Raw genomic sequence first — 24,646 nt, 5'->3', positions numbered from 1 at the left:
TTTGCAGATATGAAAAGCTTTACATCATAGTATATCAAATATTTAGAATTTGATTCTGTAAGTGCTCTGTGTTTGGAAATCTGATGGTTTTCAGTGAAAGCCCTGATGCAGAATGACAAACTCTCTGAGATTAGGAGGTCTCCAGAAAATACAGTTTTCAGATGCTTTAAAATATACATTTAAATTGTTTGCAAAATATTATAGGGAATGCAGAACAGTTAGATCATATATGATTTTTCTCTAAGGGAAATATTGTCTTTAAGGTGTATTTCTAGTAGCAATTATTAAATGACAGGATATGCAGAAACCTGTTTCTTTCTGAAGTTCTTTATTACATGTACTTGACCATTTCATCACTTTGAAGTATAGAAGTATCAGATATGGTAAGCTAGAAATGTTTCTAGATACCTACTTGGCAAGACCTGTTCATTTAACTCATCATACATGGTGAGAGGAGATTCAATAAATATTTGTGGACTTATTTTCTCTTTTGCTTTTTGTACATTTTAGGCATTTCAGTTTATGTATAACTCACATTAAAGATTTTTAACTGTTAACCTCTGGTAATGGAAATATCTTTCAGCTCTCTACCTCATATCAACAAAGCAATTATTTTTTGTGTGTGCATATGAATCTCATACATCGGAAAAACATGCTGTAGTGATTAGTAATGCTTTCTTGACAATGTGTTATACTTATTTTTAATTTGTGTTAGTTCTTCTCTAATGTTCTTTCCAGCTGCTGGCTGTCTCTGGAAGGAGGGCTACTTTATGCTTTCGTTGGACCTGCAGCTGCTGTTGTCTTGGTAAACACTAAAATAATTTCCAGTATTTTTGTATGAAATGATAGAAAGTGCCATTTCAATTATGAAAGCTTAGCTATAAAGTAATATTGCATTTTGCTGTAAATACTGAGATCACTGTTGTTTAATATACCTTTGGTATTTTGAATGCATGATTCATTTGATTATATCACTTCTTTATACCAATTATCTCTCCATGTTTACACAGTAAGCTGTGAAAGAATAATGTACTGATTAGTGGCACAGAAAACTTGTTACAGGCATCACTGAGTTATTATCAGCAGCATCTACGCAATTGTCACTGCCTTGTGAAACTCAGTGACAGTCTTGATAGAGTGCTGCTTGACAGTGGATTGCTGTGCCAGCAAAAGCAACAGGAGTGGAACCTGCCAGCGAGTTCTCCATGGCTACTGCTTTTGAATGCAAAGAAAAAAATTGTCATAGCTGGGAAATGTTACTCGTTTGTGTATTAATCTTCCACATCTCTGGACATGCATTTAGGTGTGGGATTCATTTCTGCTTAATTGTAGACATCTGCAATGTAGATTTCTGCATCTAAGCTAGTTACCCCAGCCATATTTCATTGTCAGTGAAGAAAAAAACATATTTTTAGAGATCAAACCATCAGAGGTATTTCAGATGTCTACTTCAGGGTAAGATGAATTACATCCTACCTGTGCCATCAGCTATCAGTCATCTGCTCTGCAGTCTGTATGGATGTTTTACAACAATTTATTTAGCATTTTTCCCTTACAGATTTTGAATCCAAAAATTTTGTACTATGATAACTCTATCAGCACTGGTTATTTCTGATTTTCTCTTGTAAAAAGGAATCAGTCTTACTAGTGATCAAAGATATAGCTATTCAGCTACGTGAATTTTCCTGAAATGGATGTTTACTACTCCCATAGAGTTTGTCTCATCATTGCCTGGAGTCAAGCCAGGATCCTTTTGTACAACTCACAGTCTCTGTCACGGCAGAGGAGCCAAGGATGTTTACAAAAAGCCAGTTGTAATTTTCACATGGAAGTAACTGTATGTTCTCTGTTTAATTGGCAAGTCTTTGTTCGGAGATGTTTGAAGTTCACAGTCGCATTTTGCCCTACCATTAGCTGGTAGCTGTGGAAGGAGCTGTTCCATGCAGCCACTTAAGCCTAAGCATATGAAGCCAAAGAATTATATAACATCAGCTAAAAAATGTTAATGCTGAAAATAGAGTTGAAAAAGAATTGGCAGGGCAGACTAGTAACAATTAGGTATTTTGGCACAAGAATTGGAAAACCAGTTTGAAAAGAAAAAAGGATTATCCTTTCCTAATAAATAAAAAAAGGAGCATTTATTTAATAGATTCAAAAATTGGTATTACCTATTTTCAGGGCCATGAAGAGACAGGTTCGTAGAGTTCAGTTCAATAATACAAATGGATAATAACAGTCATTAAGTTGTCCATTAAATGCCATTAGTATGTCCATTAAGAGCCAAAGTCCAACTGCTGAAACACTAATGTTTTTTCGGTTAGATCTTCAACCCATGTATGTGATCATAACACCATTTACTTTAATGGAGCTAAACAGACATCCCAGGAATTCTTCTGGCCCACAAAAATAGTAAATTGCAGCCAAACAAGGCTCAAAACTGACATTTTGGTGAATGACATAGGCAGTGATTAATGTGCAGGAAGTTATGGAAAACCACAGCCTGGTTCTGCGTAAGTGGGAACACACACGTGGACCATAATTGTTTAAAAAGAAGCTATGCTCTGACTTGCTCTTCCCTGTGCAGAGAACTCAAATTGCAGTGGTTTTCCTGGAATAGGATATATTGTTGCAATGAAAACTGACGAAATATTAAAGTTATCTTACTCAAGCTTCTGGCCATCAGACATGTACACATAAATAGCTTGATATCAGGCATAATTCAAGGTTCAAAAACGAGCCAGTTGCAGGGTGTGTGTATATGTCACCTTTCTGAGAATATGACCTTTTGGTCACTACACGATTTCTGAAGGAATACTCAGAAATGTAAGAGGAGGCATTTTGCAGGCCTGTAGTACAATACGGCCAGGATGCAATATTTTCTTTTAGGCACTGAAAGATCAACTGTTTGTTTTCTGTTTGACAGGTCAACATGGTGATTGGCATTTTGGTATTTAATAAACTTGTTTCCAGAGATGGAATCCTAGACAAAAAACTCAAACATAGAGCGGGGTAAGCAACCACTGGATTATTTTAAAGCATATTAAAATTGTATCACCAATTTTCAATTACAGATATTCACCAAAAAAGCTTTTGATTGTGCTGTGAACTTTTATATCAGTGTAACATGTTTCTAACAGATTCCATTAATCTCAAAAGCTGCTGTTGCGTTACCCTGAGGGAATGCAACTAAACAAACTAAATATAATAAAACACAAGTACAACAGTATTAAGTTAATAAGAATGAGGCTTAAACAAATCTGAGCAGAGTTTTCACAAGATGGTTACATGTGTAAAGCTGTTGCATCTAGGAAAACAGTTTTATGAACTGTGTGCACTGAAGGAACTGATTGGTTTTGTCTAGCTGTCAAATTTAATTACTGTGGCAATAAATGTTATTCATTTGTGTTAACTGTTATATATTTTATAACAATATGTCCCTTACTTAGGTCAATGTTATTCTGCCATTTTGTCTACATTAAGAATTTGCCTTTGTTCTTATATCCACATAACGTCTACATAGGTGTATTTTCTAAATTAGTGTAAAAGAACATCAAAGTAAAAAAACGCCCATGGTTTAAGATTTAAAAAAGAAAAAGAAAAAGGTAAATGTTTCTTATTGATTATTTACTTGAATTTACATTAAAATTCTATTATCGTGAGAAGAAAAGATTATGACGGTGGTATCAGAAACTTTTTTCAGTGGGTGAAAATGAAGTACTGCAGCAGCAAACCTAGATTACTTGCATATTGGAGAAAAATATTTCAGAACTGCATCATCACCTTCTTAATGCTTATGAAAGTATATTTAAACTTTGAATAATGATTTTTTACAGCTATATTTTCATGTATTGTATTTTGGGCCAGGTTGTAGTTTAACTTCACCAGTATCTGAATTTCTAACAATGATAAACGATGGTATCTTCATTTTACTATGTATTGCTGCTATGGGTAAATTTCTTGCAGTTTCACTTTTAATTATTTTACCATGTAACTAACAGTAGCATTTCTAATAAGTTAGATGAGTACTCTTATGCTTCAGCTGGTGTGATTTGCATTTCATATGAATTCAATTAAGTCTTTCTGGTTTTCAGTTCTTCCACCATTTTGACAAACGTTCTAAACCCTGTAATTCCATTTCTTCTGTTTTCATATTTTTCATTAGAAAGTATTAATTTCATTACCTTACTTTTGTCTACATTCCTCCATTGCATTCTTAACTCTGTAACAGCACTAGTGAAATCTGGAATAGTATAAAACTACCCAAATTATTTCAAAAGTAGCAATAACATAGTAATCACTAAATCAAATTCACATATGCTCTAATTCCAGTGATATACGGAGCTGGGAGAGCCACAGGTTTGGCTTTGTACATTTTGCAAGGATATTCAATTTAGATTTAACTGCCTTTTTTTTTTTTTTCCCAGCTACTCAGTTGTTGGCTATAGAAATCTATTTGCTTATACTTTATTTTCCTGATGAAACAAATAACTCACTTTCTAATCGTGCAACTTAGTAAAGAAGTATTTTATTTTAATATAATCTAACTTTAAAACAAATGGCTAAAGAATCAGAGATTGTTCTGTTAGAAATAATCCAGATATTTTGGGAAAAGATGTAGATACCCTAATGAGAAACAATCTTGCCTTGTGTGATATTACGAGATGGTGGCTTGGCAACAGCATTCCTTGATACTACTTGGCAGATGACATCTCTTGAGTCATTCTTTGGGGCATAGAAATTGGTTCATCATTTGATCTCCTCTAGAAAGGTGATTGTTGCTCATTTCTGAAGCATCTTTTGCCAGCCATGCTAAGGAAGACAACTTCATTCTTCCTGGCAAACATTGAACCTATATTTGTCAAAAGTTCAGTCAAAAGTTCAGCTCTAGGATTTAAAACAAGTGAATGGGGCAAAATATACTAACCCCATATGCTTTTTACCACCTTAATAAGCATATGGACAATCAACAAGTGGTGAAAAATATGTTGATGGATCTCAATCATGATCTCAATCCTTTTCCTGGTAAAAGAGGAAGAATATGCAAATGCCCAGGCTGAAAATTTGCATTCGGCTTATACGCACATAAAGTTCTATTATTATTGGCAAGATCCAGAGCAGTTTTGTAGAGGTAAAGAGAATAATCCAGTCTAATAATGCTGAAGCACTGCCAGGCAAAGACAGAAAGTACTTTTGCAAGCTTAGTTTATACTTACCCAAGGCATTTCTCTAGTTCATTCTTTAATCTATATTTTTAATTGATGCCAACTGAAGTGGATTCACTGAGTTATTTTCTCACCCCAAAATTGTCTTATAAAAGATCGTGGTTCTCACTGTTTTCTTATGGAAGAAACTGCCTTTTTATGGGAAATATACTGCACTTTTTAATGGAAAATCATCATTTGGTTTATCAAAGTGGAAAACACTGGATTTCAATGTTGTTTTGGGCAGTATGTTAGAAGTCTTGTGTGTGCTGGATTTGGCAATAGCAAAAAGTTCAGTTGGTTGAAATAACTGGGAAAAAACCCAAAATGTTACTTATCTTCACCCTGCTTACCACTTTACAGCTGGAAATAGGTAAAACATCCTTCCTGTCAGCTATATCACATCTTGGTCATCTACGGTTATTCCTGGTTCTGATAGCAGAAAGAGAAGGAATAGGAAAAATAGGAAAATTTATTTAGTTGATTCAAGAAGCTAAATGCATGCTGTATGGAAAAGAAAACTTAAATTCCAGGTTTTGTCCTTTAACTCTTCTGACAGGTGCAGAGGTACAAGTGTCTATACAAAATGCTTTGAGCTTAATGCTTGTGTACTGTGTTTTATTAAAAAGCAAAAGGGGTCACCCTTTTTTTAGTACCAACTGATATTTATTTCATCAGATTCCATATGTTTCAAAGCCCTGTATTCAGACCTTCATATGGCATAAATAAAACCATTCCAGGTATTAGTGGGCCATGCAGGTCACTAAATCTGACTATACAGTATGCATATACTGATTTGATGCTTGAATAAATTTTGCGGGTTTCTTTCCTTATTAATGCTCTGTAATGATCCATACTTCGCATCCCTCTTTTAAGTGACCTGTGCTCTTTCTCAAGCATATTTGGATCCAACAGTCTTTCATCAGGTCTGAATAGAGGGATTTCACTTTGTGTGTCTATCCTAGCACATGCTTATGTTTACTTCAGTGTACTGAGCAGTTTTGATCACATTTGGGGCCTTTTTTAGACTAAATAGAAGAAATAAAGTTTGCATGAAATTAAGCCCCATAGCATTAACATTTAAAGCTAACAATAATGTAAGGTACAAAATACAGGTTTTCAGCAATATAGAGCATTCATCTCGAATAAGTCTACTTACTTTTTTTGCATGACGTCATATTTAAAAGCTAAATTTCAGTAGCAACGTTTTTTGGTGACGATTCAATATTTTGTTCTTTTTGTGGGTGTTCTGTTTGTTTGCAGTCAGATGAGTGAGCCTCATAGCGGTTTGACGCTCAAATGTGCCAAGTGTGGAGTAGTTTCAACAACAGCTTTGTCAGCCACCACCGCCAGTAATGCCATGTTAGTCCTGATCATTTACATCTTCTTGTTACAAATCTTATACAGTGCATGTGAGACAATAGTTTGATGATGACAACTGTGTTTGCTAACACTGTATAAAGTGCTAAGCACATTTAAATACTTAAAAAAAATTTTGCAAATGTGTTTATTAACTGAATACGGGATATTCTTTAGAACATAAAGTGTAACTGTTACATTCTTTTCTATGATTTTCAAGTTAAATTGATAAAGTGACATCCTTAAATATGTTTTATTTTAATAGTGAGCTTTTAATATTTTTTTACAATATTACAATGCTGCTTTTCTCTTTTTTTCAATAGGGCATCCCTTTGGAGCTCCTGTGTGGTGTTGCCACTTCTAGCACTGACTTGGATGTCTGCAGTTCTGGCCATGACAGACAAAAGATCAATATTATTTCAGATACTTTTTGCAGTATTTGATTCATTACAAGGCTTTGTTATTGTCATGGTCCATTGTATTCTCCGAAGGGAGGTGAGGAATGGCTTCCTGGTTTTCCTAAGGGCTGTGCTCCTGTTAATCTCTCAACTGCTCTTTAGGGTTATATATGGCTTGCTCTGCAGATATATATTTCATGGAAAGAGAAAAATAATTTATGGTGACATGTATAGGAACAAGTGAAAGAGGAAAAGAGAAAAAGTGAAAGAGAGGGGGAAGATCAGTTATTTCCAAGTGCAAAATATCAGTATAAAACTTTACCAACTTAATTCAAGGTGTCTTTTAATCAATCCCAAGTACAGTTTATTTCTAAGTTTTAGTATTTCCCAATGAGTATAGGAAAATGCAAACATAAATGCTCTTCTGAAGACCAAAAGCTGTAGACTTTTATGCTCTCTAAAACAGATTCAAACACAACATTTTTTGTGCTTATACTGTCTGTGAAAGAGGACACAAGGAGATGATGTGTTGTGTTGGTGAAGATCTACCATTTCAGTTGTACAAACTCAGGTACATACGAAAATTATGGGGACAGCAAGGATGAAGACAGATGAGTGCTGTGAGAACAGCGAGGACAAGCATTACCCTGGCCTGCCCTTCACAGCTCAGTGCCACCTGCCACAGGATTCATCACCGCTGAAATCTGATGGCAAAGCTCCTACACAAGTGCTCTTTAATCTGGCTCTGGTGACAGCTTCTCTAACCTGCCTAACCTGCTAACTAACCCCACATTTTATTGAGACGGGTTTGAGAGCAGTAGCATAACAGCTTTGTTGGCAGATCTGTGGTAATGGAGCCCTCCATCAAAAATGAGCAGGTGGAGCTGGACTGGAGAGTAGTTCCTGGTCCATGGGCATCCCTATGTGCTAGTCATTTATTAACTTCAGGATATTTACCACACCAGTAAATCAAATTATACTGCCCAGCATATTTGCCTGGGATGGACAAAAGTTATTTGAAAGCACCTCGGGACTAAAAAAACCCAAGCAAGGTGTTTCAAGAAAGGTTTGTTGTCAATGCTGAGTGAGGAATCTCACACAGGGGTTTCCCTTCCCACCACTGACACCCTTTAAAAGTCAGTATATTAATGAAAAATAATTATGAGTGACATAATTTATTCAATTCTTTCAGTATTGTACCACTTCGCATGAGATTTATATCACTATACTTCACAGTATGCATATGTGATTATCTTATCAAATAATGAAGTCTTCAATTTTTAAAGAAAAAATCAGTATCTTGCAGAATACAGCAGCTTACATTGTGCTGATTCCTTCTCATTTTAATCACACTGTTAGGGGCTATGAACTTTTGTATTTATTGGTTTGTCAGCTCTCATATTGGAAGGGGCTTACCTCATTTAATACATTTTCGTTTTTCTTCCTTTGGCTTTTCCTTTTGTTCAGGATAAAAATATGTGCAGGATAAGAGATAATACTCAAGAAAAATCCATTTTATGTAGAACTGTTGTGCAGTCCCCTTATTTTCTTCAGCAGTTTCTTTCCCAATATGATTTACATCTGTGAAAGAGGGTAGACTCATCTGTAAATCTGAAAGCCATCATTTCACATATTCTTGTTACTACAAGAACAGTGTCTGGTAAGACACTGCATCTATTTTCAATAGGAAGAATTGTGATTTCATCCTGGTTTTCCTGTCTGTGAAATTTTTGTATCCATTGGGATATATTAATTAGCCTAGAAGGGCACACCACCTCCCGCTCACTGTCCTAGGGAATCATTTTTATTTTAAAATATATACCTTTTGCTCAAGGTTGCATGTGAAACATTCAAAACCAAAGCAATATGAACAGCATTATCATTCACAAAGTCATAGAATATTGTCAGTAGGAAGAGACCCATAAGGATCATTGAGTCCAACTCCCTGCTCCCCACAGAACTACCGAAAACTAAACCATATGACTCAGTGTTGTCCAGACACTCCTCGCACTCTGGCCATGGCTTGGAGCCGTGACTAAGTATGTTCCAGTGACCAACCACCCTCAGGGCGAAGAACCTTTTTGTAATGTCCAATCTGAATTCTCATATTCATTTAATTTCCTCATGTTCTAACTCCATATCCTTGTGTCCTAATTCCATTTTCTTGTTTCTTTTGTAAGGATCCAAAGAGGCTGAAACATATACCTGGTTACCAGTCACTGATTTTGTCAAAAAAAGACCAAAATCTTTAAGAAATTCTTAACAAAATTTAGCATAGCACTGTATAAAATAAAATTTTTAAAAAAAGTCTGCATCAGTGCAGTAAAGCAAGTAAAGCAGAAGCTTATTTGGAAAAAAAATGTATTTTGACTGTTGGTGAGAGATGAAAATCAACACTCATCTTCCAACAATGCCCTAAGCCTTGAATTAAAGACAGGTTTCCTATTCTAATGATAGCTCTTTGCTGCCAATGCTTCATTCCCAGGGAATGCTTCAATAATGCTGAACATCTCATAGAAAAATTCTTGTCTGACCATACTCCCCGGTAGGACTGTGGTGATTGAGGTGGAATTAGTCTTTTCTACATGTAAGCTCAATTTTCAAATTTGTAGGGTACCTTGGTGGGAACTACTTTTAGCTCACTGTTTCTAATTTAAGCAATATGCAAAAATACCGGATTGTGAATATGTTGATACAGGAATTTAGAATCTTAACTGTTTATGTGTAGGAAATCAGCTATTTATGGTTTATTTTATTCACTGCTTTTTTAGCAAATTGCAGATATATGTATTTATAAATATATATATATATAATCTAACTGCAAAGAATCCTTGCTCTGTTTAACAACTAACAGAAGTTGTTCCAGCACGTCAGTCTTAGCAGTTACACGTCCCAGCTCTAACATGGAAATTCTAGAAGATAGGCATTTTATAAAGCATCTAAATAATCTGTTTACATGGTATTTTAAAAAATGACCTCACGAGAAGACTTCCCAGTGAGGCCCAAAAAGCACCAAGGTTTGATAAGATTCTCCCTTATCAAAGTGGAGGAGGTGTTTCGTCTTCAGTCATGACAACTTAGGCAGAAATAAATGTACAGAGACAACTTATTCACTAATCAATAGATTATCTCCAGCCAAAATGATGATAGTGGTGTTGGTGGAAGACGAAGAAGTCTAGGAATATTGCTGACTGAACTCTATCTGACAGAACACATTTAATCTTCTTTAGTCCTCCAGACTAAATTGCAAACTGGTCAAAACTCTTGAGGAATGAATTAAGGCAATCTTTTTCATATGGGAAAAGAAAATTCATAGAAATTTCTTCAAGAAGCACAAAGAAGTAAATGTTGATGCACATAAATCAGTTTTAATTTCAAAAATGTGTATGGTCTGCACTTACTTGGTTCAGTTTGCAGCAGCAAAGTCATAGTTGTCTACTACACAGAAAGAGATGTAAGTCCAGTGAGTTATGTTTCACTCTGGCTCTAGAGTCTGGCTTTCCAGCTCCAGAGACCCTCAGGTGAGTACAGGGCAAGAGAATGGGCATCATGCAGAGTGGGCAATGCCGTTTTTGCACTGCACGTGGTACCTCCCAGCTGAAAGAATAGTCTAGTACTTGTGGTTGTCTGCAAAAGCATTTAGCTCTGCCAGTGCCTGTCAAGGAAATCTTGCCAGCATATTTGTCACTCTTGACGACAGCTACAAAGCTATCTCAGTTATAGCCTATAAGATTGATCTAGTATTTATAGCATGCCAGCACAGGCAAAACAATAATTCTGACTGTCAGGGGAAAAAAAAATTGGGGAGGAATATATCACCATAAAATCCAAACAAAGAGGACAACCCTGTTTTACTATTTCTTTATTGTCATTACATCACAAAAAGACACAGACTTCTACAATTATATATAAAAGCCCCTTTTCTTCTTCTTAGTTATATTGATATAAACATAAATGATGGAAACATTTGTTACTTTCTCTAACACACTATATGGAAGACCTTGCGTGATGGGGGCTGCATTAGGAAGCCAGGGATTTTTACCAACTAAGATGTACAACTGGAAGAGAACTAAGTGATAGGTCATCTATTTCTGTCCACCATCAATTCAGTGTATCTTGGAAAGACATTAAATCTTTCTAGATTTCTATTTCCTAACTCCTAAAATAAATACAATACTTTTTAAGCATAAGACTATTTGGAAATTTTGGAAGAAAAATGCAAAGTAGTTAGGTATTATTGCTTCGTGTTGCCTTCTTAGCCCAGAGAGCCCAGAGTTGTTCTTTTTTTCCCCTCACCTTGCTGTTTAAACACCTAATTGGGCATTGGAAAATGGTGATGAATGTGTCGCAGAACAGAGAATGATACAAGGGATTAGTGTTGAAGCTCATCTATCTCAGCAAAACAGTTTGCCTGATCTGCTTGAACACAAGATGCTTTAAAGCTGATCTGAATCACACTGAGTAACTTAGGTTAATGCTGGCGATGGGAGGAACCCACATGTATTTTTTTCCTTAGCTGTGCTCTGCGGAGCAGAGAGCATTTGGATTAAATTCATCGTTGGCGTCTAGAGCCCACATTTCAGAATTGCAGGAGAAAAATAAAAAGTACATGAGTAGGGCAAGGGTAAATTACAAAAGCTTGGAGCTGATTGCTGTTGCTAAGGAAACTACTTCCCTGGTATCTGCACGTTCATCACATCTGTCTCTCCTTCTCTGCCTGACTCTAAGAAAATCTTGTAACTTGATGTTAAAAGGCAGGGGGAAAAAACAAGATTATGTTTCAAAGTAAAATGTAAAGACAGCACAGTCTTTACATACTCAAACAACAGTTTTGAACAAGCAGTCTAGAAGAGGAAGCTGGTATTTAGAAAGTTCAACCATTTTGAATCTGACTTGGGTGAGGACATCTAGAAATTGCAACATATGTCAGTATCATGGATAATGCTAAATCTGACATTCTGTTAACATGTTCAAATCATATGCTGCTTGCACCTCAGAGGCTTTGTAAGAAACATGCACGTTTAAGAGGATCCTAAGATCAAGATTCACGGCTTTAATGTAGAAGGCACTGAAAGTATGACATGAGATTCTTAAGGTTGTTGGAGTATTAGAACTGGGGAACCTCCATGAGCACAGAGTCCCAAAAATGAGGAGGCCCACTGCACGGAGTGCAGTGAGATAAACAGTATGTTCTGAAGTAACAATGCTTTGGGGTCAATCATCATATGCCTTGAGATGAGATTCACAGCTGGGGATGCTTTGAAGGAGGTATTTTTTGTTATATTTTTTGTCAAATCACTGTGCCAGTGCTTATCCAAGAGTATAAAACTCTGAAGTGTGGCCTAACTTCAGCATTGATAAAGTGAGAGAAGACTTAGATTAAATTTGCAGCAAGTGGGAGATGCCAAATTAAATTAACATCAAACACATGGAAGACCAAAGCAAGTGTAGTGCCTAAAATCAGAATCTGAGTCTTGATACAGCACACTTTAAATTACAATATGTGGTAAGTCTTGGTGTTTTGGAATCAATACAAACCTTCCCATCTTGCTTCGTTCTTCTTTCTGCCCTATATTTGGCTCCCTCCACCTGCAACAGTCACTTATCAAGACTCCAGAGCACTCCTGTTCATTTAAGGGTTGAGCCCTTTAAAAAAATGCTTTCCAATCACAATATTTTTTTATTTCATTTTCGCTGTTGTGAGAGCAATAGAATATGATAAGTTTAAAGGGGAAAGCTTCTCATAAGCAACAATTAATTAATTATCTTCTTCTGCTATTCACAAAATGTCCATGAATAAAGACAGTTTTCTCCCTTTTAATTATTCTGAATAAGACATGAAGTAATTTTTACAGATAATAAATGGAATGTCATTTTTTATAAGCATTTCATTCATAGTACTGTTATACTGAAACCAGAAATTGTTTGAATTTTTTTTTTTTTTTTAAATCTTGCAATCAGGAATATATTATATATTTAATATAGACACTTGCATTTCTGGAACTAGAGTTCACATTATAAAACATATTCCTAAAGTTGCCTTGCCATCCTTATTGTTGTACATCTGAGAAAGCAGTAAAATATGTTTGTATACTGCTGTCAACAAACAGGAACTGCATTTTCCTTTTGAATGTACCTCTCTGTTGAAACACATTTCTAACAGAAGTACTGAATAATAGTATTTCTTTAAACGTACACTCTGTCCAAAATGAAAGTAAAAAAAGCATTTCCTATGAAAAATGATTCCTCAAATATACTGTGTTTTAGGGGCAAGTCTTTGAATTTACTTTATGGATCATATTAATAAACAGTAATTTCTGATAACTTCCTTTTGTACTTTAAGAAATCTATGTGCAAATAGTCCACTTTTCTTCTTGTGCTCACATTGAAGATATTTCTCTCATCTGAAGAGCTTAGTCCTAGAAGAGATGCGCTAGATTCCCTGTACGTGGAGTTAAAGATTATTGTTGGAATCAGTTGAAATAGACTTATGTTTTGAAGTACAATTGGGATATTACAATAACTGTTAAGAAATGATTACAATAACTGTAAAGAACTGTCTTTCAAGAATCATACGTTTATCAAGAAGATACAGTTTATCTTGCAGTGGTTAGCAGTATATCTATTAATCCTTTTATCAGACCTGTACCAAAATGAATGAGAAGACAAAGCCAAATATTATCACCAAGACAGACTTGGCTTAAATACCATATAATCACTGTCTAGTAGCTAGTTCTGGCCATATATAAATCTAATTCTGTGGTCTTGATGTCACAGATGGACAGAATTTGTAGCAGCCACAAACTATAACAAACATATGAAATGGCATAAATAAGCATTTATGTTTATTGCCTCTGATTTATTAAGTGGGCTAAAGAAAATTCATGCATTGTATTTGATATGGTTTTATTTAATCTCTAATATGATGTTACACAAGAGTCAGTATAAGGTATTTTTTTCACAGGTTCAAGATGCATTCAGATGTCGACTAAGAAATTGCCAAGATCCAATCAATGCAGATTCTTCAAGTTCTTTTCCTAATGGACATGCTCAAATCATGGTTAGCTTTTGTTTTCTTCTTTGGCTATGAATTTAGTGTTCCTAAAACAAAGAAAAAACTTAATGTTTTGTATGTGACAAGTTTGCATAGCTGAAATATTAACACCTAAGCAAAAGACAGTTTAGGTCATTATCTGCTTGCTTAAATATCTTACCTAGTTTTAAATTATTGGTGTGATTATTTAGTGGAGCACAGTGAATTAGTATCTTCCACCAGTGCTCTTTGGGACAAAAAAATTCTTACATAAGGTAATAAAAAATAATTTAACAATATACTGTGACTTTTTCTAGTGTTGGTGCAGAGTACTGATGTATTTCCCTTCACAAGGCCTTGAAAAGTGTTCTCAAACAAAACAAGGAGAGAGTGCTAGACATTCTACAAGGGGAATCTATTTAGTGTGTTAAAATAAGAGATAGTGAATTTGGATAATACTGTTAGTATATTCAGACAACATATTGGTCTCTTCACTTTGAACAACAGTTTGTCATTGACTATAATGGGGACAGAATCAGGCCATAAAGACATTCAAGGATCAACAAAAATGCAAGGTACAGCAAGCAGATGCCCTTCAAAATGATGACTCAAAAAATGAATTTATTGTTTGGACTTCACAAGCAAGAAAGAGATCACTTTCACTGGATATTTAGCATGGAATAAACTTATTGCGAAAATAAAAAGTAACTAAATTTTCTAACAGAATAAATAGTTTTGTTTAACTAGGAAAAGTGTACTTTGATTTCCAACTGTTAAAATTCTTCCTTAGTTCTCACAATTAATTTTTGCACAATGAAATAAATAATAGTTGTTATCAGGGAGTACAAAAATTTTATATGACTACATTAGTAGCAAAAAATGACAGAATGTTTTATAACAAATAAGCACTTCATAACAAATTAATGAAGTTTCAAAAAGGATGGACTACTTGGATTACATTTATTCACAGTAATTTGTATTGCAGGCTATTTTTCATACTTCTTTTCATAAATCTTCCTTAAAGAAGGTCCTTTGATGAGATGTTGAAGTTATTCTTCCATATACATTAAAAACTATACACTGTATCATTTTATTAAAATTATATACTCTACTTCCACCTATTTTATTTTATTTTTTCTGGTCAGGCAGCATACTTTGAAAACCACCCAGTTATACTTTAGGAAACTTTGTAAAGCTCTGCTGTTGTAAAACAATACACTTCACCTTCTCAGCAACAAGAAACCACTTTTAAGAGACTGTGACCCTGTAAGTAGGACATTTTGGAAGCGCTAGTTGGCAAAAAGGTATTGTGGTTTTTTTTTTTAATTAATAATGGCTGTTCTGTTTCACTGTTTCTTGTTACAGACTGATTTTGAGAAGGATGTGGACATTGCTTGTCGGTCAGGTAAGAACATTGAGAGAGTATTTAGCCAACAAAAAGTGGTCTTGTACGAGTTCCTTGTGAAGTGAAAGCCAGAAAAATATTGGGATTTAGCTGTTTATAGGTTATATTTATGAATTTAAACAAAAGAAAATGTGAAAAATTATGCCACTGTATGAATACATTTATTTGATTTTCTTGCTAAGGTCTTTAACTAGAATTCAGCAGTTGGAAAGCAGTCAAAGGTGTGACTGTCTATTAAAAAGCAAATAGTTGTGGAAAGAAGATAGTTCTTCACATATTAAGCTTTCTTTCCCCAGTACACAAGCAAATGTGAAAACATAATTTTGCTTTAACAAAAAAATACAAAATAGTGTACCTTGACAGCTGTTTATATGAAGGATGCATCAATTTGCATTGATTTTAAAGAGGGTATGATTTTTAGGACTCAAAGTGAAATCAACAATAGCTTAAGAAAATAAAGTTTCATTCCATGTTACTGAGAAAAGTTGTGGGTTTTTAAAAGATACTTCAGTAGCGTGATCTTTAATCAGTCAGCTGTGTTTGTTTCCATATATTAAAGATAATGCATTTTCAGCCATTTATTTGCCAAACTTGTTTAAATAAAGTGCAGTGTAAAATAAATGACCATTTAAATTCTACAGAATTTTTTTAATCTAGGAGATATCCAGAGGACAGTTTTTCCTAGGGAAACAGTCTTTCCTAAACACCATCACTTTTCAATAAGGGGAAAGAGAGAGTGTGTCCTCTCTGCAGGGTGAGTCAGAGCAGAAGCCTGATTTAGCTGTTCTGCATCACCCACCTGAAGGACACTCTCTCCCTTTGCTGGCTATATGAGGTGCCAAGAAAGCTGATCTCATTACGGTGAAGTTTCAGTTTCCAGTCACCCACCTTTAAAAACTGCCGAATTTCTTGCAATATAGACTTAGTTCTTCCCTACAGATCAGTTTTAATATGCGCATGTATTTCGAAGGAATCAGGATCGTACATTGTAACACAAATGCATGTGTGTCACCATCCAATGCAGACAAAAATCCAGCATTGATCCATGTAGTTTGCACTTCTAACCTCTGATAACATAGCTCTGCAATACAGAGGGCCTTGGCAGAGCCATCCTAAAGGAGATTGATTTGAATGCAGTAACGAACAGGCTTAACTAGATAAGCGTTTGAACTACTTTCTGATAATGAAAAGTTTGAGGATAGATCACTGTTTGAAATGTCTGAACAAGTGCCACTGGAAACATTGAAGCAGCCACCGAATTCAAGTATTTGTGCACTGTTGTTTAGAAGTAAGTTATTCTTTTCATAATGGAAAAATGGCAGTTAGTTTTGCGTGAGGAAGGAGAGTCAGATGTCTTATGAGCTGCTTGCTATGGAAAAAGGCAGTGAACTGACAGGCAGGTACTCGGGGATACTGGGGGATCTGGGTCATCAGAGCCCTTGGGCAACCAGAAGGTATGCAGATGTAATAACTGAGATACTTCAAGTTGTCTTTCTGTCTTAGCCCATGAGGTGGATTTTGTTGTATAAAATGGCACTGGTGTGAATTAAAATACTTTCAAGCAGGACCAGGAAATCCCTGCAGCCAGATGGAACAAGCCCAGTAATTGGTTACTTTTAATTTTTTTCTTTCTATCCTTTTTATTTCATTACAGATGTTGAATTATAGACTTACATTTATTTTTTTAAGATGAATAATTGTGATTGAATAGATGCTTTTTTTTTTTAAGCCATTCTTCAGTTCTTCTTGAAATTTTGTTTTTATGAGAGGATTATTAACTTTTACATGTGGAACTCACCCCAACAAAAATTGCTGGATGTTGCTACAAGTTTGACCAGGAAGGTCAGGCCTAGAACAGAAGTGAATTATGACTCTTCTATAAAACGTTTATGTTCTTTATAACCTTTCCAGATGCAGCAAAATATTCTTTCTGATACCAGTGCAATTTCTTCCCAATGTGGTAATTCTCTCATCACTTTAATTTAAAACATAATTTAACAGAGAAGAGTTTTTAAAAGTCAGTGAAAAGGAACATTTAGGAGTTTAGGAACACATGCTCATAGTTGTAATCTTACAGTAGGTCATTACAATGGATTGACAAAATTATTCTGCCTTACAATCTGTTTGACATTTTCCAGGAGGTTATGTGGAGTTAATAATGGCACTACAGATGTCATAGTGTATTTTTTTGGAAAACCCTTAATGAGTTCCACATGGCAGGCTTTTGCTTAAGCTGTAAGTCACCTAAAATCTATGTTAAGTCAGTAGGAATAAATGAAGAAGTGTTTTTAATTTATATAAATGACTGAAGCTAGTCAGAGATCAGTGTCAGTTATGCACAGTAGATGAAGAGAAAAAAAAAACAAAAAACCAAAACCACAAAAAAGCTGTTGCAAAAATAATATTTATAAAATGAAACTTAATAAGTGGAAAGAAAAGTATTTTAGAAGGTGCACTGGTAAAGGAAGCACTGCTAGATAAAGCCACAAGAAAAAGCAGTGCTAGGTTGACATGGTTTCATGCTGTAAGAATCCTCTTCTCTGACCCACAGTTCTGCATAAAGACATTGGACCTTGCAGAGCAGCTACTATAACAGGAACACTTTCTAGAATTTCACTAAATGATGAAGAAGAGGAAAAGGGACCAAGCCCTGAAGGAATGAGCTATTCAACCTTGCCTGGAAACATCATCTCCAAAGTCATCATCCAGCAACCAACAGGTCTCCACATGCCTATGAGTATGAGTGAACTGGCCAATCAGTGCTTGAAAAAAGACAACAGTGAGCTGCGGAGGACTGTGTATTTATGCACTGATGATAATTTGAGAGGTGCGGATATGGACATAGTCCATCCTCAAGAACGAATGATAGAAAGCGACTATATAGTCATGCCCCGGGGCTCAGTAAATACACAGCCATCACTGAAAGATGAAAGCAAAATGAATATAGGCATGGATACCTTGCCTCATGAAAGGCTGTTGCACTACAAAGTTAATCCAGAGTTCAATATGAATCCCTCTGTAATGGACCAATTTAATATCAATTTAGACCAGCATCTTCCCACCCAAGAACATATGCAGAATTTGCCATTTGAGCCCCGCACAGCAGTGAAGAATTTCATTGCCTCAGAGCTGGATGACAATGCAGGATTATCAAGAAGCGAAACTGGATCCACAATATCAATGAGCTCTTTAGAGGTCAGTGATGCATAAACAAATTGCATGCTCTGTTGTTCTAATTTTATGATAAGACAATAAATTGTGTCTTGTGTCTAAGGGGTGAAGCTAATGTTTTAATTCAGTATAAATTATTGTTTGGGATCATACACTGCTGTTCATATTTCTCTTATTATCAGAAGTGTTTATACCTAGAAAACAAGACTAAAGTTTCAGAGCCAGTCTGTATGAAACAATATAGTTCTGGAGATTTAACATTCCACACGACTGCCGAGGATTTCGTGACCTACCAGGTAAAGTCCACTGGAAAATTCTGTGTTGCTGTTGCTATGAGAAGAAAAGCTATTCCTGCAAGATACAAGTGCTAATCATTGGCCCTACCTGCAAGCACATGCAGTTGAAAATACTTGCCATTTTATTGCTGACAATCATATCTATGTCAGATATGATAGGTCTGATTCTGCTCTCATTGGTATAAATCTTGGATTCTTCCATCCAGTAGTTCACCATTTACTGATTTAGTTTTGTTTGCATGTGCATGCAGGCATTGGTACAACTGATGTGTGCCGTAGGAACAGGTGGGCTTCGTGTGGAGTATCATAGATTTCAGTCAGATTGCAAAAGTGAACTGGAAAGCCTTTAAAAGGCTTTAAGTTATTACTACAGTCTGTCTGTAGGATTTAAGCATTTTCAAGGTGAAAACTATTTAAACAATTTCTTGAGACCTAAGCATCAAATACTGCTGTTTTTATTAAGCTTTTACCTATGAAAGCCAGGAGTGAGCTGGACTTAATGTCATACTTGGGCCTCCTTAAGAACTGGGAGTACATTTCACCAGCATGTCAAGTGTTGTGAAACATGGCATTTTGTGGGACAGAGAAAGACAAATGGGAAAAACATGGTACTCATTCATTCTCTGAAAGAAGTTACACATGGAAAAAAATTCTACTGTATGTGCAAACTTGAAGCCATTAGCTATTCCTCTACAATGTTTGGACCCGTCTGTGTAGGGAAACAAGAGACTCAGCCTGATTTTTCAATTTTTAGATGCAGCTGTAGCTGATACTTCATAAATGGTGGATACTTACGGATATTTCTTTTAAAATTGAGTTGAAGTTTAATGTAGATGAAGTTTTATGAAGAGTCTGGGCAGAAGAATTTAGTTTCTTTTCAAGAGATATCTTTCCAGGCTTTGAAAGCGAAGTATTTTCTGTGCTGTTTATATTGTGTGTACTAGCATAAGTTTTACAAGATTTGATTTAACTTAAAAATGAATAGAAAATGAAGCATGGGGATCTGCAGTGAATCAAAAATTACCCATGCTTTGGTTGTTGTTAAAGTGATTATGAATAATCTTGAACAAATTTTCAAACTTGTTTCTAAAAGGTAGTTTAAGTGCTTGCCTGTTCAGTGCTCAAATAGACAGTCTCTTTCAAAGCAAGTCTGCGTGGTAAAAGAAATTCCTGCCCTCAGTTCAGATATATTAGTTAATAGATCTTAGGTAGTGCACAGGAGTTCCCAAATTTAATGCAACCCCAAAAGCAGAATATCTAAGGTCACGTTCCAGCAGTATCCTCTCCCACCTATCTACAGTATACTGTCTTTAAGATCATTTTTGTCAGATACAGAGGCTTAAATACAGTCCAGTTAAGATTAGACATATGGATGAGATATGTGAGGAAGTTTCATAATTCTTTGAGAGGATGGACATATATGCCACCATACCATCCACTCTAAATTAATTTCTGGTGATGCCTCTTTCCCTCCATTGGTGACAAAGTTCATCAAGGACACCTGAAAAAAAAAAAAAAAAAGCAGATCTTAGTTAAGTTGTAAAAAGCATAACAATAGTTACTTCATCATACACAAAATTATAGTTCCTGATGCCACTTTGGAATATAGGCCTGAAAATCATGTACTGCTCCTTTAGAGTTATTTTTTAAACTGTATTTGTATCATATTTTAAGTTTACCTCTAAGATGGGATGTAGACACAGAATCTCAGTCACCATTCTGTATGTAAGTTTTATGCTCGGAAGAGACTACTAAGTATGTAGTAGAAAATGTAGTAAAATATAATAAGATACTAAATATTTAGTCCCTTCTAACTTGGGAAACATATTAGGTTTAGCAGGCTGTATTTTGATCCAGAAAGCCAGTTTTATTTGTAAACCTCATCCAACCCAGCATAATCCCATGTATTGGGAAAAAAACACAGATATTAGGGCAGGTCAGAAATGAAAGGAACTGTTTCAGCTTTTGTGTCTGCCTTCGTGTTTCTCAACATTACTTGATGAAGATGTGCTGCACTGAATTGAAGATAGGAAAATGAAAGAAAATTGTATATAGAATAAAATCAGAGTCTCAGGCAAATCCTGATAAGCAGATCCAGCCAGATAAAGAATGTGATTGTGTTTTTGCATATTCAGTGTGTAAGAAGCAAGGGTTGAGGTACAGCCCAAAATGTTATTGTCTAGAACTGACCAGCTGGATTAACTTTTGTTGCTGCATTAAACAAAGTAAAACAGGGAGGGCAAGAGATTTTTTTTTTTTAGAAGATTGCAAGACTTTTAAAAAGACAGGGCTTTGTCAGACTTGTGGAGCAGCAAAACCTGCAGCAGGACATTCAAGATCACCCTGCCCACCTTTCTCCTGACAGAGCATGACTAGGCCAGCTCTAAAGGAGAAGATCCTGAGCAGTAGAAAGCTTTCCCCTCCTTTCAGCTTATAGTTGGAACACAACTACAGTATCAGCACAATAAGTGTATATCCTGACTTCTATCCTTCTGAAGGGAGGATCCACCACCCCTACCATTATATATCTAAATGTAGGCATTCTCCTTCTGAAATGGAAAGAGCTCTTCACACTTGGCTCCTCTTTAGATTCAATTAAGACAAATAGCCATTTTTAGGCCACTTTTAGACATCTGCTCCAGGATGAAGTAAATGACATGGCTCAGTGCAGGTGTGTCTCTTCAGATTCCATAGAGGAAGCCAGAATGAGTAGTTCAAACACAAGCATCAAAAATGTTGGTGTCCTAAATTTAATTAGATGAATTCTACAGTGTGTCACAAAGTTTCTTCTAAAACTTTCGTATCTATATTTTTTTTTTCTGAAGGAAACGCTTAGATGTGAACAATTAAATGCTTTATTACATGTGGAAGAATTTCAGGTTTGAAAAGATAGTTGAGAATGCCATCATATTTACATACAAGTATTGCCCAGATAAGTATAAATTTAGGGATATGCAGATTCACAATGTGCAAATTGGTGATTTTTATTTTATTTGGTATGCACGCAACAGTACTTATGCGATTATAGGCACAGGCAGGCATATTAGCACATCATGGAGTTTCTGAGGAGAACTAATCAAACATCCGGTTAATCTCCTGCACATCCCTTATATGCATGGATTAAAACTTGCTTTGCTACCTTGGCATCAAAGTGGCTTGGAGTATGCTCCTTCAGTTCAAAGTGTTTTGATTTTAATGAAGAAAACACTCAATACAATCTTTTGGAATGATTTTTGTTTTGAAAATGTACTCTGAGTGGTATGCTCATTAAAATGAAATTACTTTGAAGTGAAGTATTGCGTTCCCAGACATTAGATGCAGAGAAAAGTTTGGAGGTTTAAAGGTAGAGGAAGAAGGTGATCTGGGAAACATATCTCCAGGATAAGTAATTCATCTTTTTTTATTGGGCAAAAAAAAAATGGAGGAAGAAGTATGAGATATGTTAGAGATAGTGAAGTGCAAATAAAAAGTAAAGATAGGTAAAGAAAAAGAGGCAAAAAAAAAGACATTAAAAAAGGGGGAGGGGAATATGGTAGAAATGGAGAAAAAACTTAAAATGAAGGTATTAAGAAGAATGAGATAAAAACAGCAGGGAAGGAACAAGTTCTAAAATAATAATAATAATAATAATAAAAAAAAAATCCCCAAACCAGGAAAGGAGAGAAAAAATAAAAAATACAAAGTTAAAATAGTCAATCTCATCAATAAAATACCAGAGCATCAGGCAGAACAAAAGCAAAATGGTGTGAAGTCATTTTGATTTATGACATGAGAAGTAAAAAAAACAAAATAGAGAGACGAGCACCACAGGAATTTCTTCTTTATCCTATTTCCACATTGCATTTATTTTCAGGCATTCTGTATCTCAGATTTTTATCCCTCCTGTTCCTCATTTCATTCTTCAATAAGCTGTGGAGACAGCTCTTGCCAATTTTGTGACTCTCAGGGAAATGAAGTCTAGCCCTATAACAACCCTCTATTTCTTTCACTTGAGTGAGTAGGTCTCAGAGTCCTCTGACTTCAGAAATTGATGCAATTTATTGTTGGGTTACCATGCAGAAGTGGGGTAGAATCAGGCAGAGTTTATTGTAGTAACTGAAGATGTGAAGAACTGAAATTTTAGTTAGTATTATAAAGTGCAGCATATATTGCAGGCTTTATATTATAATTGTCTATTTTACAAGTGCTACATTTTCCCCAAAAGCATTCAGAAACACAAAGCAAGTGGTCTTAGTTGATTGAGTAAATACATATGCAGGCTTCCCTATAAAAAAAAGGGAGCAGCAGGCCACAATAATTTGTCAGAATACTTTTAAAGTGATATCTTTGAAGTTATGTTTGCGCCGTGTGTTGGTGTATTAAATTTTCTAGCATGTTTTAAAGACTTAAAAATTCCCATATTAAATTCGCTTTTTCATGAAAATTTTCTGGCTTTATGTTAGCTCATGTTATGGACTAGCAGCCAACAATCTTCTATTCAGAAACTGGAGTGTTTTCCAGTTATATACACACAAAAGGCATTTGAAATCAAAAACGTCTATCCACATTCCACCTTTATATCTCTCATATAATCTCTGAGGGCCAAAAAAGATTTTTCTTTACTTTTGTTCTGGGAAAAAAATCCTCCTCAGGCTAAGATCTTGTATGTCAAACGTCATCTCAGAGTGAATTATAAACTGCTGATAATAAGACTTTATATTAATGGAAGCATGGTTATAGCCCTCACTATAATAGGGTATCTCTGGTTTCAATTATGCTTTGCGCAATGCAATATATCTTTAGGAGTATCTGATGTAATTAATCAGATAGTGGTGTAATGCAGAATAGAATAAGGAGAAAACCAGGCATTTGTCGTTTTACAGACATGGAAAGGGATTTTATTAGTCTTTTAGTAGGAGCAGCTCTTTCCTGGTGCCAGCGGCTTAGTGTGTGCTGGTGTATGGAAATTATTCTTCAAAATTCTGTTTTTGTCCCTCAGCAGAGTTTAAAGTTGTTCTGGAATTACACAGAGAAGCTATACATGATTGGCACAAAGTAAAATTGATTTAAAATAAATTACTACAGCAATTTATTTTGGCTCTGGCATGAAGGGTAGGGGTTTTTTCCTACATAAAATGGGTTTTATCAATTAAGATTAAAGAGCCATAGAAACCAGAGATGGAAAAATTCTTGTTAGGTCATCTTTTCTATCAATGCAAGAACACTTTCTACAATCTATTTCTCTAAAACACAGTCAAACTTCACTTTCAAGACTAGAGTAAAGGGCTTCCACTGTTTCCCTTAGCAATTATTGCATAGTTACATAAACATACTTTTTTCCCAATACCAATTCTGATTTTGTTTCCAGGTTTTTCCCATACCAGTTTTGTTTATCAGTGTTTATATCCTTCTAAAGTTTCTGTACAAGCTTCTGTGTTTGCTTCTTCCGGATACAGTGTTAAACAAATCTGCATCACTCTTTTATCCTTTCCTCCTAAAAGTACTTTTTGCTGCTACTCTCCTCTGAAATTTCCCCAGTTTACAGGCATGATCTGGCTTCTTGAAGAGTAGAGCACCAATGCAGAACTGTCACTGGAGCTGCACGAAGAGGTCTATCACACCCTTGCCTGCTTAAATTGATCTCTTTTTCTGTAGCATTTGTAATTGTACATGGATTGCAGTTCACTGCTTACCCATACCCCTCATTTTCTTTCAGAGTTATGCCAGCTAACTTCCTGATGCTGACTAATTGCATGGATCTTCAGTTTTTTATACAGTCCCTTTATTACGAACCCTTACAGTTC

The 24,646-nt window shown here is 35.4% G+C and overlaps 1 protein-coding gene across 11 annotated transcripts in view; it reads left to right on the top strand.

Annotated features, from left to right (window-relative positions):
- Positions 1-24,646, top strand: part of ADGRB3 (adhesion G protein-coupled receptor B3) — a 448,905-nt gene that overhangs the window by 410,000 nt on the left and 14,259 nt on the right. For 6 of the 11 annotated variants that reach the window (XM_010405697.3, XM_010405654.3, XM_010405707.3 and 3 more), the window contains 8 exons: positions 739-805; positions 2,924-3,009; positions 6,465-6,563; positions 6,884-7,055; positions 13,923-14,018; positions 15,357-15,396; positions 17,948-18,591; positions 18,750-18,863. In XM_010405697.3, coding sequence (XP_010403999.1) covers positions 739-805; positions 2,924-3,009; positions 6,465-6,563; positions 6,884-7,055; positions 13,923-14,018; positions 15,357-15,396; positions 17,948-18,591; positions 18,750-18,863 — 1,318 coding nt within the window. The remainder of the gene's footprint in view (positions 1-738; positions 806-2,923; positions 3,010-6,464; positions 6,564-6,883; positions 7,056-13,922; positions 14,019-15,356; positions 15,397-17,947; positions 18,592-18,749; positions 18,864-24,646) is intronic. The other 5 variants (XM_010405738.3, XM_010405732.3, XM_010405725.3 and 2 more) reach the window with 2 other exon arrangements.

The sequence above is a fragment of the Corvus cornix genome, chromosome 3 (assembly GCF_000738735.6).
Source record: "Corvus cornix cornix isolate S_Up_H32 chromosome 3, ASM73873v5, whole genome shotgun sequence".
Lineage (NCBI taxonomy): Eukaryota > Metazoa > Chordata > Aves > Passeriformes > Corvidae > Corvus > Corvus cornix.
The sequence above is the reverse complement of the archived record's forward strand: the minus strand, read 5'-3'. Positions and strand labels throughout refer to the sequence as shown.